This window comes from Protomyctophum parallelum, assembly GCF_964188405.1.
Source record: "Protomyctophum parallelum genome assembly, chromosome: 4".
Lineage (NCBI taxonomy): Eukaryota > Metazoa > Chordata > Actinopteri > Myctophiformes > Myctophidae > Protomyctophum > Protomyctophum parallelum.
The window spans coordinates 7,269,808-7,284,855 of record NC_139700.1 but is presented as its reverse complement, the minus strand read 5'-3'; the positions used below and the strand labels follow the sequence as shown (position 1 = coordinate 7,284,855).

Here is a 15,048-nt window from a genome sequence, read left to right as displayed (position 1 = left end):
CGTGAGTTCTGAGGCTATGACGATGATGAAATAGGGTTTTAATTTTGTGTCTCACTCATACAGTTGGAAGCAGCGAAATGTTGGTGTGGCATGTTCCGCAAACCAGCTGTGGAAGGGTTTCGTTGTGGAACTTGTGGCCCTGGGATTTTGGATATCTCCGGAGATAAGATCTGAGACTAATCCTTTCTTAGGCCTCAACAAAGTCCACAAAATCTTCTATGCACTTATCATAATCAAAAACCCTGATTAAGGACTGGTTGTGAGGCCTATAACTGATGATGTTGGCATTTTACTTAGATGGGTAAAAGAGAACATCTTTAACAGTAACACCCATTGCAATTGAAGGACATACAATTATAAGCAATAACTTTGGACTGGACTGAATAGCACCATCTGCTGGCTGTACTGTTAAAAAGCAAGCGTATGTTAGACCTTGCACCAAGGCTATGCCTTTGCTTATTATATTTAATTGATCTAAAGGTGTTAATTCAGGAGTAGGGTGTCAAACCTTTCCAGAGCTCCTGGAATTTGTTGAGTTGATTTTGTTCTAGGTGTTCAACAAATGGGCGGCCATCGGCTAATATCCTTGCACTAACATGAGATTTCATTTCTGCGATTCCAAGCCATGATTTTAGCGCAAGCCAGGAAGAGCTGGCTTTGAAGAACGATTTGACGCGACACACCGAATGCTGGACCTCATCCCACATCAGCAGTCGTTTGTCAAATATATTATACGTTTTGTCTCACACCGATTCTTCAACAGATGTACAGAGGTCAATGTTGAAACCTCACCATTATTTAAAAGTTCAACATTCTTGACCTCACTCAACATTGGTGAATTTTAAGTTCATCCCTTCTTTAACTGTGTGCGTTAAGTCAATTCCATTCATCCACTCAACTTCCATCTACCCATTTATAGCCATTTATTCTGTTGATAATACACCCACACCGACAGTTTAAATACTTTAAAGTGGCAGCACACGCAATATCAGGAGGTAATTAAAAAAAAAACACTGTTCATCTTTTGATTACACATTCCAATGACTCTTTTACTCACATTTGCACTGGAACAAAGTACATCCTCTTAGGTGCAGCTGGATTTTGATAACTATCTTAATATTCATGCATAGGCGACTCAAACAAATGAATGGCTATAGTGGATAACCAGACAGCTCTTTCAACGCAGATTAAAAAGATTCGAAGATACTCTGTGGGTGGCTACCTTTTTTCCTTTCTGCCAACTTGTTATGTAAATGTACAGTATGTGTGTATAGAAACATCAGGTTTGTAAACCTAGCACACGGCACGCCCTCCCCACCACTCAACACAGCAGTCATATTTAATCATACTGTAGCTCAGGACACAAAAAAAGCTTGGCCATGTAATATTAAAAAGCAAAACAAAACAACACGAACAAATACAAAATGGTTCCTACTATGTAAATGAAAAGAACCAATAAACTACTCTGTCGGAAAGCAAGGTGATGGAATTAGCCGTGAACTGCTGCCTGGGATCCTTGTAAAAGGACAAATGTTCTCAATTATCCATCGCGTACAGTAGCGTACATGTCAGTCGGCATCAGCAAGGTGCCAAGAAATTGCTGCCATTCCAAGAGTTCAGCCCTTCGTAAATGTAAAAAACACATCCTTCTCTCTATCTAAAGTAAACCTCGGTTGGTGAGGCTACCTTCAGACTACCTACTACAGTAGGCTAGACTGACGGGCATGAAAGAGGGGGGTCCTTTACACGGACAAGAATACGCCATCAGCCATGCTCTCACAGACAGCAGCAGCTTTGAGCCACATAGTAGTACCGGTAGTCTGATCTGTAGACTCCCCTGTATAAAGTTTCTTGTCATTAGCATTCACAAAGCTCTCTCTATCTCTAATCAGACAGAGTGACATTTAATTCATTCAGAGGAGATTAGCGAGAGGATATGTGTGAGTATGTGTGTGCTGGGCATACTGTGTGTTTGTACGATGCAGAAGCAGTGTGTAAAGAGAGGTGGACAGAGAGAGAGAGAATGGTACAGGAAGAGGTTTGATACCTGGCATTCTTTATGCGGCCTTGTTGGTCACTGAAAAGAAACAAACGAGAGGTTACCCAGTGCATTCCAAAAATAAGACAAATCAGAAGAAGAGATCAAATCTCGCATTATCAGGCCCAGACATTGGCAGCATACATATGGGTCAGAGTATATTTTAATTGGCCGTTCTGTGGGAATTGGAGCCACGGCAAATGGGGGGGGAAAAACACACTGTCCTATAACCAGCCCTATTTGTTAAATAAACAAAACACAGCTTATGCAACCATGTAATGTCTTTGGTCTACACCCAACTGTGGTCATCGTCACCAGTGACGCAAATGAGTCTGTACTTCTCACTCACATGATTAAGTAGGGAATACCAAATGGTCAGGGTTTATTAATGAAACCTGGGAATACATTTCTTACCAAGAATTTTCTTTTATATTCAACCAACCTAGGGGATTTTTTGACAGCTGCTGAAAGTTGGGGTACCATACAACCATTATAAGGCAAAATGTTCTAAATTTCATTATGCTTTAAGTAGCATGTGACGTGTCGAACTAGGGGGTTCTGAATCCATTCCAAGCATTAGTTTTGCACGAAAAACACTCCTTGGGCTAAAAATGGCCATAGCCGTCGTCACAATTGTGATGAGGTCAGCACATTTGGGCAAGTGTCTATGGCCGTTTTTAGCCCAAGGAGTGTTTTTCGTGCAAAACAAATGCTTGGAATGGATTCAGAATGATGAAAACCCCCTAGTCACATGCTATTTAAAGCATAATTAAATTTAGAACATTTTGCCATATTGGCTGCTGATGGTACCCCAACTTTCAGCAGCTGTCAAAAATGTCCCTATGGGTGGTTGAATATGAACCAATGTGGGATATGTTAGTAGACACCTTTACAAACACATTGGTGAAGAAAATTCTTGGTAAGAAATGTATTCCCAGATTTGACTGGTAATACTGATAATATTCCCTGACTACAAGGGGAAACGGCAACTAATCCAAAATTCATGCTGCTCTGTCTAATTTCGGATAAAAAAGGGGGTTTAGGTCTTGATCTTGATCAAGTCTATCTTAAAAACGTGTGCTTATATTATTGCTTTTCTTTCCCCCAAATGTTACAATAAGTAACAAGGGATCCCATGCGCTCAAGCCATATTCTGTGCAATCTGATACTATGACTCTGACAACCTGGAACAAACAGGCCAGGTTTAGATGACAACAGTCTCTGAAGAAAACGGCAAAATAAAATCTCAGTTTAGTTGGCAACACAGTTTTTGGGGGTTGAAACCGCAAGAAAGTGAAAACCCCCCCTTCCAGTTCCAGAGTGGAAATCTTTGAAAGATCTCCACCTCCCGTCTCCATGTAAACATGCAAATTTGAGGAGAAACGGCAAAACATATGACATCATGTCACGGCTCACGCCGATGTAAAGAGACACCATGTGTGTCTGAGGGCGTTTCCCCAAGTTCCTCCCATCAAATCTGCTCTAGCGACTAGAATGAGTGAAGATAGTGTATATAGGAGATCAAGGACAGGGCAGAGAATCCACATGTGGTTTCCCTGCAGACATGACTTGGTGGCCCGCTTACCTTCCCAGTTTATCCTTATCTGGGTCCATGTCGCTATTGTGGATTAAAAAAAAGGGATACAACTGAAAACAATGTCTAAAATGTCTAACATGTCTAGAGACTTAAGAGATTGCAATTATGTGGTTCCGTTGCTATTTTAATGTGAAACAAAATTAACAATTGGAATAAAATCCTTTTATTATGAAGAAGTTTTCATACTTACTCAAATTGGAAACCATCGATCCTGCAAAGACAAAATACAGTTAATGTGCTGATCAGCTTCTTGTTTTCACATTATTGGCCAATGTAATCATTTATAAACTCCAAAGAGTGTTGAATAATGTACAAACACCCGTGATGTTATATTGATTACAACGATTGATCACTGTTAAAGTACAGTGGTTATGTGTAGTCTTAAAATGGTATTCAATGAGACTGTCTTTGCGTTTTACAAATTCAAGCCATAGATGCGTGCAGAGGTCAATTTGCTGGGGGGTGGGGGGAAAATTAATTGATGACACATAGCGATTAAGTTGTTAAAAATAAATCCCCACCCCCTCTTGTTTTTCACACAAATCACACAAATAAAAAAAGTCAAACAGAACTTTAAAACACAACAATTAAATCGTTATTCAGCAATTATTTGTGTAAAAGTTAATCGTCAACTTAAATTTGTAATCGTGCCATGTGTGTGTGCATGTGTACGACAGTGTGTGTGTGTGTGTGTGTGTGTGTATGTCCGCACTGGTAGTCTGTGGTGCTCCCCTTCCTCTTGCGGGAGTAGTCCATGCCCGGCGTGCTGATGGAGCTGATGTCGGTGGAGCCGGGGGACATGAAGTCGGTCATCGTCGATGAGATATCCATCCTTTGGTCTGCCATCAGATCATCTGCGACACACACACCTCCTGTCACTCACGGGCCTGATCAGGTCACAAGTTATTACATAACCGTCTAATCGCAAATTATTTTGTCATAATCGTCATAATCGTTTCCACGTTGAAACGGGATGCACACGCAGATCCGACACACCAAAGGTCCGACATGCGGAAACAACGGTCGGACATGCGGTCGAACATGCGCTGCTCCAGTGCTTGCGGTTATGGTCAGGTTAGGGTTTGAGGTAGGACCAATAGTATGTCGGAACTAAAGCCTATACCCGTTTACTTTTTAAGTATAAAAATAATGAATATGTCCGTAATTTCTTTGTATATTTCAGTTATCTGCCCTGTGCAGTATATGACTACCAGGCAAACAGAAATGTATTCTTTATTCATCAGTTCCAATGTCCAATGCCAAAAACACAATTAAAACGCCAATCGCTATTATTTGTGTGATAATTATAATTACGGTAATCGTCAACTTAAATTTGTAATCATGGCTGGCATGGGGCGGCTGGCGTAGCGTGTGGTAATCCCAGCCTGCTGCGCGTCATCCCCCCATCTCTCTCCCCACTTCCTGTCAACTTACTGTAAATCTATCAATGAAAAAAGTGGGGGGTGGGGGGGGGGAAAGTGTAATCGTGACAGCACTAGTCATTCACTCACTGAACGTGCCGTACCGCCTGTCATTGACTCACTGCAGGGGTTGGAATGAAATGAGCGGGACTGTTGGTTATAGTGTTATATCTCACTATGTCTGTAGAGCACAGTGGGGACTACTGTTGTCTATAGTCTCAATGTAGTGTACTGGGGACTACTGTTGGCTATAGTCTCAATGTAGTGTACTGGGGACTACTGTTGTCTATAGTCTCAATGTAGTGTACTGGGGACTACTGTTGTCTATAGTCTCAATGTAGTGTACTACTGTTGTCTAGTATCTAAACACAATGTAGTGTACTACTGTTGTCTAGTATCTAAACACAATGTAGTGTACTACTGTTGTCTAGTCTCTAAACACAATGTAGTGTACTAATACTGTTGTCTTAACTTGTCTAGTCTCTAAACACAATGTAGAGTACTGGGGAGAAGAAAAAGAGGAATCCCAACCTAATGTCAGAGACGTGTTTTTTCACACTCACCACAGATGTTCATCACAGCATCTGTATTAAAATCATCTCCTTCCATCCACTCTAGAGCCCACAACTGCGGATCACAAAGAGATGGTTATAAAACAATTGTCAAAACCATGACATAATAATATTAGGATGAATGCAAATTTACTGTGTATTTTATTTTATTTCCAATTAAATAAATAAATCAAAGCTAAGAAGGAAACACATACACATGGCAAAACCTCATGCAATGTAGGTCAAATGTGGATTCCAAACGGTGAGGGAGTGAGAACAGGAAGGAAACTTTTGTCTCAGTCACAGCGCCTATAGAAATATGACATAGTTTTTGTCAAAAGAAATAGGCCAGCCATATGATAGCGGGATTGTGAAGATATCTTGTGTGTTCCAATTCCCTTATTTCAGCCCACAAAAAGTAACGCAAGTGACTCGTGATATTTTTCCAACTGAATTTGACCCACTTTTATGTCAGCCGAACCACTTTCAGAGATGCTGACAAGAAATATAAGACAGTACTGCAGGCTTGCCTAAAGAAAGACACTTTGTGTTTGGAGACTATGGATTTGTAGCAAAAGTAGTTAAGTTAATACTGTATACAGTAACACATTCCGAGTAAATAAAACGTCTGGGTTTCCGAGGCTACTGTGGTAATGGTTTCAGTGATTGGATTCAAGTGGAAGACGAGAGGAGTGGTGTGGAGATTGGGGAGTGGGGGGACACCTGGGCCTCATTCCTCAATCAACCAGCTAGCATAAAACCCTGAAAAGAACATTGCCCCACTTTCTTCTAATGTGCTGAACCCATACTTTTTGTTGCAAGCCCTTTTTCCTGTTTGCTGTGTCTGTCTGTACTCTGTCTGTAGGTTGTGTACCATATATCTTTATGCTTTGTGCTTAAGATGGCTTTAATACTGTGTGCTTAAAGTAAAAACAATGGCAGCTTTGAGTTTGTAGGGGTATGGTGCCATTTATTTTAGTCCCCCGTTTCATGTTTAGTTAGGGGGATTAGATTATTATTTTTGTTTCATGTTTAGTTAGGGGGATTAGATTATTATTTTTGTTTGGGTTGGTGTAGTTTAGTTATATTCTTTTTTTGAGTGGTGCTAGCCATGTGCGTGTGCGTGCGTGCGTCAGCTAAAGTGGCCAGTAGAGCGAGCGCATGCATACACACAGCCAGGGAGGAGTACAGTACAGCACCATTCACTTCGAATGGGTCTGATGTTTGAGTATGGTGGAGTTTTTGTTTGTAATTTTTGGCTTTGACCTCCCTGAAGTGATATGGTTTCCCTATTCCTATGCAGCTGCTGTAAAGTCAACTTTGGTTAGTATTAACATGTAATCTTTCCATGTGTGGTATTTTACTCTACATTAAGGTCATAACGGGTTGGATGGAACAAAATGCGGTCAGTCAGATTTAAGCCCTAGACCAGTGGCTCCAAAACTCTTTAGCTTGAGACCCAAAACAGACATTTGATATCTCCCCTGGATCCAAACTAGTGAAAATAGCCAATCTACCACCTACACTGGTCCAGCAAGATGTTGCAGTCCACGGTTTTGACTGGCTGTGAAAATGTCACCTTTGCTAACACTTCCTCAGTCCTCACACATCAAATTACATATTTTCATGTATACGCCATACATAAACGTTATGACACAACTATGCTTAACCTGTTAGCAACTGTCACAAGAACATATTTCTGAAATCTCTCTGCGAGGCACACTGTATAAATTAGGCCTTAGAAGGTTGTTTGCTGTCTCTGGATGGGGGAGGGGGGGCGGGGTACAAATATGGAACTGTTTTGACTGAACTGCCTGTCTGAATGAATCCGCAAAAAGGAATAAAACAAAGTAAAACTAGAAGGTTGAGCTACCTGGCTAGGAAACGGAAACCGGCCCTGTGGTCTGGCCTGGTATCTTTTGGATCAGTCTGACCTGATCCACTGCCGTTTGCTTTCAGGCTGGTTTGATCAGGGTCCATCCAGTTTGAACTGTCTTGCCCTGGTACGATTTGGTCCCAGAGTCACCTGTGCGTTTAGTTTACCTGTAGAGAGGGAAGAAAGAGGACAGATCGGAGAGCAATTAGGACACTGATGGAAAAGTATGGAGAAGGTGTATTGCCTTTTATGTATACTTCACATTTCTAGGTACGGTAATGACAGTAATTATTTTTGTGAACAACTTTCTCATTTCATTGTGCTTTTGAAAGGCCTAAATACCTTCTTGTACAACAAAACAATTGGAATTATCCCGAATAGCAATACAAAAGGACTGAAGTGGCTCGGTACATGAGTGGTCATCAGGGAATCAGAAGGACCCTGAGCAAGTCTCTTAACTACTTCAGCTCTATTTTATATGGTGTTGTGCTGCAAAAATATTGTGTGACTCACTGAGCTCGTGATGTTTTTTCTTTGACATCTCACTGAGCACTGAGCCCACTTTCAACCTGCTGTCTAAAATAGACGTCTCTGCTGTTTGCTATTCCTTCAAGTCCAACTTTGCCTTCACCCTCGTGAAAGACATTTTCTTGGGGTCTAAGGTTACGGTCACACTGAACTTTGATTCTGAATTCTGCCCATGCTTTTCAATGGGAATGGAGCAGTTGAGCAGCTTTCCATGTGCTGCGGACACTTTGCATGTAATGCACCAGGGCGCCTCCTATTGAGAAAATCACACCTGTGTGAAGTGAGCGGTGGAACTACACTGTAATTACTTGCGCAAGCAGAGCACGCAAGTACTGTGGTCGGCTGCGTATGTATGGTATGTATGTATGTAGGCCTGTCCTCGGTGGTCCCTAATTGGCTGTTGATGGTGACGTAATTTAGATATGTTTCAATGTTAATGGGTATGTACTGTATGTAGGCGTGTCCTCGTGGTCCCTTATTGGTTGTTGATGTTGACGTAACTAAGATAGGTTTCAAGTTGGGAGGGCAGTACTTGCGCGCTCTGTTTGCGCACAAGTAGGCCATTTATGGCCTACTTGTGTGCATGGCGCAAGTTGGCAGCTCGATAGAGTGCATTTGTAGTTGTTATACTATACTGATGTACTGTAGTCTGGTACTGTACTCAGTGTGAAGCTCAACAGCAACACTCAGGCCCAGCCCCAGACAGACAGACACTCATGCTGAAAAAGACTATACTTTTTCTTGCACTAAAAACTCAGCTTCCCATCATGCACCTGTGCAGTGTGAAGCTGTGAACCTGTTGGTACCCAAAACAGACATAGGGACACACAAAGCTACATGTTAGAGACTGTGTGCCAACCCACTGCTCAAAAAGTCTATTTGAAGCAGAAAATCACACGCGTGTGAACTGAGTGGTGCAATTCCCCCCCTCCCCCCCTCACCTCTCTCTCTTTCTCTCTCTCTCTCTCTCTCTCTCTCTCTCTCTCTCTCTCTCTCTCATTCATTAGCAGGCAACAGTGCAGCACTATCCCTCTCTCTGTTTCTGGCACAACAGCGCCCCTACTGGTATAGTCATATACTGGTGCTCATTAACCAACACAGACACCATAGAGTATTAAAAGGATAGAGACTGATCTGGCGTGAAGCTCCGCCCCCTCCGCTATTCATGTTAGTGGAAGTTGCTCAGTGGCGTTTTGAAGCACCCGGAAGGACCGTTTACCAAATTTTGTGCCCGCATTTGGGCACCAAGTTTTGGTGCCTCACTGGCCCCTTGACAGACACACATAGGTGAACACGGACATTGCTGTTCCTTGGAGTGGTTGCACCACTCAAAAATGCTTGAGACAGTTGCTGCTTCCCCCTCTCTCCAGGACGTTGAAGATGGACTGTCCTGGCAATGTCAAGTACCCTAAATTGAGATCCCTTGTAATTCTGATGGCGCATTAGTCCAACAACGTGGCTTTGTGGCTTTGTCATGTTTCAGGGCTAGGTTTATTCTAGACTCTGTGCATGACGTCATTATTTCACTGAACGTGTTACAACATCCTCATGTCTTCTGCTTTCACTTTTTTACTTTGTCACTTATGTCACTTATTGTTTTGTTTTTTGACATGCTCTTGTTCAGCACTTTGGTTTGCCTTCGATGCTTCAATGCAAATGTGCTATACAAATAGATTTGATTTGATGTCCTTTCATTCAGAGGCAGGCAAGGCTGCCATGAATGTATGCATGTGAGAAAGGTTTTAATAGGATTGCAAAAGTTCTATTCCCTTCCAGCTTGTAGAATAAATAAAGAAATACCTTGCAACTATTTGTTTTTATCTAGTAGAAACTGATCACTGCAATATATTTTGATTTTCACAATCATTATTTGGCCGATGCTATCATATTTTTCTTGTAGATGATAGAGCTACGTAATTGTCAAGTGATTTAACCTTCTGATAATTGTTTTACTTTAATTAACTGAGTAGGGTTGAAGCACCCTCATGACCCATTATGACTGACAAAAATAGTAGAACACACTCTGTTTATTGGATATGACTTGCAGGCCACATGCTATGTTACCAACCTGTCACTTATTTAATGACTAAAATAATGAGGGAAACAATCAGCCATTCACTCTGAATGAAAAACTTGATTTAATTTAATGAAAGCAATGGTCTTCTCAGCTCTCCCTTAAAGCCTCACTACATCCCAGGGCTTGACATTAAAACACCTTGAGGGCCCGGGCCTATTTAATCCATTAATAAAATGTGCACCTCTAGGCTTACTGACGATGGATCAGTTTTCATAGCACTAATTTGCACATGACCGTGCACTTGAACTTGCCGGTGATTTACGTCATGGGCCCCGATGGTGTTACATTTTTGAGGCACTTGTCCTTCGGACCTTCGGACAAGTACATTTCCCATTCACTTGTCCGGGCACACAAGTCACTTGTCCGGAGAAGGGGTCATCAACATGCAGGCTTGTGATGGACATTTTCCTCAGTGGTCAGGACAAAAAGGCCTTTTTTGTCCTGACCACTTATCCATGATTTATACATTATGGATCATTAGTATATGGACTATGGACTAATGGTTATTCGTCTCAACTGCGCAATTCTTGCCACTGTCTCTGATTGTCTTTAATGCTTTGAAAAGTTCAAAGCAATTACCTCAATATAGAAAGGGAAGAAGTTGAAGTAGAAAGTAGACAAAAGTACAGAGATGGCCATGGAAATAGTAACTATTATACACTTGACTATTAAAGTAATTTAGTGAATTACAAATTGCTCCATTTGCGCCTTCACTCTCAGCTTTGTACAAAGGGTTGAGGAAACCGTAACATGCTTCTTTCAAAACCACTTCACGAGTTCACGTTGCTTGAAAAGAAAGTGTTTTAAAACACAGCTTTAAGAGCAGTGTGCTTTTCTTCATTGTGTCTACTTACTGGACTAGTATGCATTTTGTATTTAGTCATTTTGTATGTCCGTGGCAAACATTTTGGTTGAGGAAAATGTCCATCACAAGCCTGCATGTTGATGACCCCTTCTCCGGACAAGTGACTTGTGTGCCCGGACAAGTGAATGGGAAATGTACTTGTCCGAAGGTCCGAAGGACAAGTGCCTCAAAAATTTAACACCATCGGGGCCCATGACGTAAATCACCGGCAAGTTCAAGTGCACGGTCATGTGCCCGAGACGGAGATTCATAATCTCCGTCAAATTAGTGCTATGAAAACTGATCCATCGTCAGTAAGCCTAGAGGTGCACATTTTATTAATGGATTAAATAGGCCCGGGCCCTCAGGGTGTTTTTAATGTCAAGCCCTGGGATGTAGTGAGGCTTTAAGGGAGAGCTGAGAAGACCATTGCTTTCATTAAATTAAATCAAGTTTTTCATTCAGAGTGAATGGCTGATTGTTTCCCTCATTATTTTAGTCATTAAATAAGTGACAGGTTGGTAACATAGCATGTGGCCTGCATGCATCAAGTCATATCCAATAAACAGAGTGTGTTCTACTATTTTTGTCAGTCATAATGGGTCAATAAATTAGGCCCACACCGCACCAATGATTCACCATGCAACTCCTTTGCAATCAAACGGTTTGCGAGTAGTTTCATGTAGTTGCATGAAATCATTGTCCCCAATGGCAGTTGCAATGTCCTTTCACTAGTAAGAGAAACAGAATGAAACAGAGTGAGATGAATGCGGAGTGGAGTGAGGAACCCAAGGTAGGGCGAGACTCAGGGTGGGGGCGTAGTCTCTGGAGCTGACGGTCATCTTTGCTCTACTCTGAATGAGCGGTTGGTCGTCTCTGCTCCGTCACTGCCCCCCCTGGATTCCTAGAGAATCGAGGCGGAAGGTTGGGGTGGAGGAGGATGGCGAATTTGAAGAATAGTGAAAATAGCCGATCTACAAGTGCAGTACTCACAACCCATGTTTGGCCTGTCGTGGAACAGAACAAACAACTTGGTTGAGAGATCGCAAGTGGTATTTATACTGTTGTGATTGCACCGGGGATTGGCCGGGTGATAATGAAAAGCAGGTGAGTTTGATAAGGCGGTAGGAGTTGTTGATAATGAGGGAGGAGTGGTTAAGGTCAAGCGGAAGGAGGTCTCTTCTCCCGAAACTGCGTTGTATAAATACAACTTCCCTAAAACTGTTCTGTTGCAAGGAGATGCATTGGTGCGGTTTGGGCCTTAAGGCTAAAACAGGATTTTATTCTTGATCGTTTTAGGTTTTCAATTGATTTTATTCAAACAAAAGCTTATTTCCCGCGTATTTCCTGTCAGTGTGTGTGTTGGTTGGTTGGTTGGTCACCCCAGGCAAGCCCCCATATATGTCATCAATGTCATCAATATTGGCCATGCAGCAACTCTACAGCTGACCTCAAACCCTTAGATCTCCATATATGGATATATGACGGAACCTGTTCTGACATTCCATATGTTGATCCTTCCCCATCCATCCTTCCTCTTCGATGTCTCCCTTTTGACTTATACCTGTCCATTCAAACTCTAGACGGGCCTGCCCCAAAGTTATTAGTGCAGCCGCGCCCCGGCAGTCAGCGAAAAACTAGAGTTCTCAACAGGCCCACCTGTCCCTTCAAACTCTAGACGGACATGCCCCAAAGTTATTAGTACAGCCGCTCCCGGCGAAAACTACAGTTCTCAACAGGCCCGAAAATGTAGGGCCCTCATAAGATCCTGTACACTCAAGAGAATGTCCCCGCTACCATCCTTAGATCTCCATATACAGTAGGCTACTGTATGGAGCTGACCTGTTCTGACATTCCATATGTTGATCTGACCTCATCAAACCCTGTACACTCAAGACATACATGCTCCTTATATGGCCAGTACAGAATTCATTCCATGTTGATCTGATCCCCCATGCCAAAGCGCCAGCGCTCGCCCAGCAGTCTGCTGTCAACGAGGCGTTTGCATGGCATGCACGTGACCTCGCCCCTTGGTCGCTTCTCGCCCTCAGTCATGACCCACACTTCATGACCATACTGTAGGTGAGAGTAGGAACAAAGATTGCTCGGTAGACAGAGCCTACTGGCTCGGCTCTCTTTTCGACACAACAGTGCGGTACAGCGACTGCAATACCGCCCCTGCCGCTCCGATTCTCCGGCTGATCTTCTCCGTCCTCTCCTCACTCGTGAACAAGACACAGAGATAGTTAAGCTCCTTCACCTGGGGTAATTATAATGTCTCATTCCTGTTTTCAGTGTCATCTGACTATGCTGTAACATGCAGCATGTCACATACAGTATGACCCCCTTTCCACCGGTTGGTTCCCAATGGGAACCGGTTCAGTTCTTTTTGGAGCTCCAAAATTGGTGGGAAAAACTAGACCTATATTAAATTGTTTATAGGATAAATTCTAGTAGGAGATCGAGCTCAATAACCTAGCCTTAAACGTAAGCCTTCCTGGGGAAATGAAAGGCATTCCGGAGCCAAAAACTCCTTTTGAATCACTGAATATTTCAAAGGAGTTCTCCCTATAGGATTTGATCAAATGCAATATTTTGGGTGGGTTACGTTTTGATCTGTAATGAGAAACCCGGACGGACAGACAGGCGTGTTGACAAATCCTACATTTGAGCGCCATCGTGAAGAATTAGGTTGCGGAGCAGTAGGTTAGGAAAGGCTCGGCAAACTGTTTTACTGGGACAAAGCTCTGGGCTAGAAGGAGAAAACACAGTGTCATGACTAAACACTGAATGGACCTGGTGCAGGGGAGGAGGAAACTGGGTCAGGCCGTCTCTCTGGTGTCACAGTCACACCAGCCAGGCTCATTTCCATCCGCCGCCATGCAGGGCTAGTCTACTTCTGCTATCGTCACTTAGTGAGCAATCAACCAGACCTAACCATACACTTAGGGCTCCTGGCTGTCACAATTACAAATTTAAGTTGACGATGAATTGTCAGGGAAATAATTGCGATTAACGACTTAATTGTGTTTTTTTGCATTGATCGTTGGAAGGTTACAATTTGTATTTCTGTTTGCATTTTAGGTTTCGTAATAAAAAATTGCACAGGGCAGATATGACTTAAATATACAAAGAGATCACTGACTTTTTAAAAATATTTTTTCTTAATGTACAAAATAGTGGAAATAGTTGATCTACAAGCTTATAAAAACAACACATGTTGTAAGCTTGTAGATCTGCTATTTTTGACGGAGCAGAGACGACAGACCGCTCCCCAAGTAGAGCAACAATGGCTGTCTGCTCCTGAGACTACGCCCCCACCCTGAGTCTCTCCCTAACCTTGGGTTCCTAACTTCCTCACCCCGTTCCACTTTCATCTCATCACGTTTCAATAAACTGTTATTAAGTAGAGGTGTAGTCTCTTACTATAGTGAATTCGACTTCCGTCACTCAGTCAGCAATCAACCAGACAATTTGCAGCCACATACTCCTCTTCATTGCCCTGCTTTGTATTTTACGCCCACTCAGTATGTCAGTAGCCAGCCATCTCTCTACCAGCTGTCTTATCAGGTTGGCCAGTGATCCAATCAATGAAGTAGGCATATGCATTCAGCAAGTTCAACCACCCACTTAGTCTTCCTCATCATCACAAACAACTCCTACTCTGACAGTAGGCAGTCATATAATCGGTCATTCTGTGAATCATTTCATGCAACCACCCAGTGAGTAAATATCAAATCAGCTCATTATAAATCATCACTTGGTCAATGGACTGGGAGACAAGGAAACTCATTACATTCCTCTCTCACACCCTCAATGTTAATTCACTTCTACCCATTGGCCCATGTTCGTTGTCATTCCTCATCAGGGAAATGTCCCATTACGATGTCGCCGTCACCGCTCTGGCATTTCAAGTTCATTGTTAAAGCAACGGCACGGCTCATCAAGGCTAAACAAAACGTAACTAATAAATCAACCGACCCTCATAGATCAAGATCTTGGAAACACTGGACCCTGCCTGCCACCTTGACTCCCTCCCTGGCAATGACATCACTGTCACTGTTGCCAAAAGGCCTCCCTGTAAGAGCTGTGGACCTTTTCACAGAGCACCATTGT

The 15,048-nt window shown here is 42.6% G+C and overlaps 1 protein-coding gene across 8 annotated transcripts in view; it reads right to left on the bottom strand.

Annotated features, from left to right (window-relative positions):
* Positions 1-15,048, bottom strand: part of bmal1a (basic helix-loop-helix ARNT like 1a) — a 39,082-nt gene that overhangs the window by 20,436 nt on the left and 3,598 nt on the right. For 3 of the 8 annotated variants that reach the window (XM_083763576.1, XM_083763582.1, XM_083763578.1), the window contains exons 2-7: positions 7,481-7,650; positions 5,602-5,683; positions 4,348-4,513; positions 3,826-3,846; positions 3,624-3,656; positions 2,048-2,077 (exon numbers count right to left, since the gene is read on the bottom strand). In XM_083763576.1, coding sequence (XP_083619702.1) covers positions 2,048-2,077; positions 3,624-3,656; positions 3,826-3,846; positions 4,348-4,513; positions 5,602-5,665 — 314 coding nt within the window. In that variant the 5' untranslated portion in view covers positions 5,666-5,683; positions 7,481-7,650. Of the gene's footprint in view, positions 1-2,047; positions 2,078-3,623; positions 3,657-3,825; positions 3,847-4,347; positions 4,514-5,601; positions 5,684-5,822; positions 5,917-7,480; positions 7,651-15,048 lie in introns of all 8 variants that reach the window. The other 5 variants (XM_083763580.1, XM_083763583.1, XM_083763577.1 and 2 more) reach the window with 4 other exon arrangements.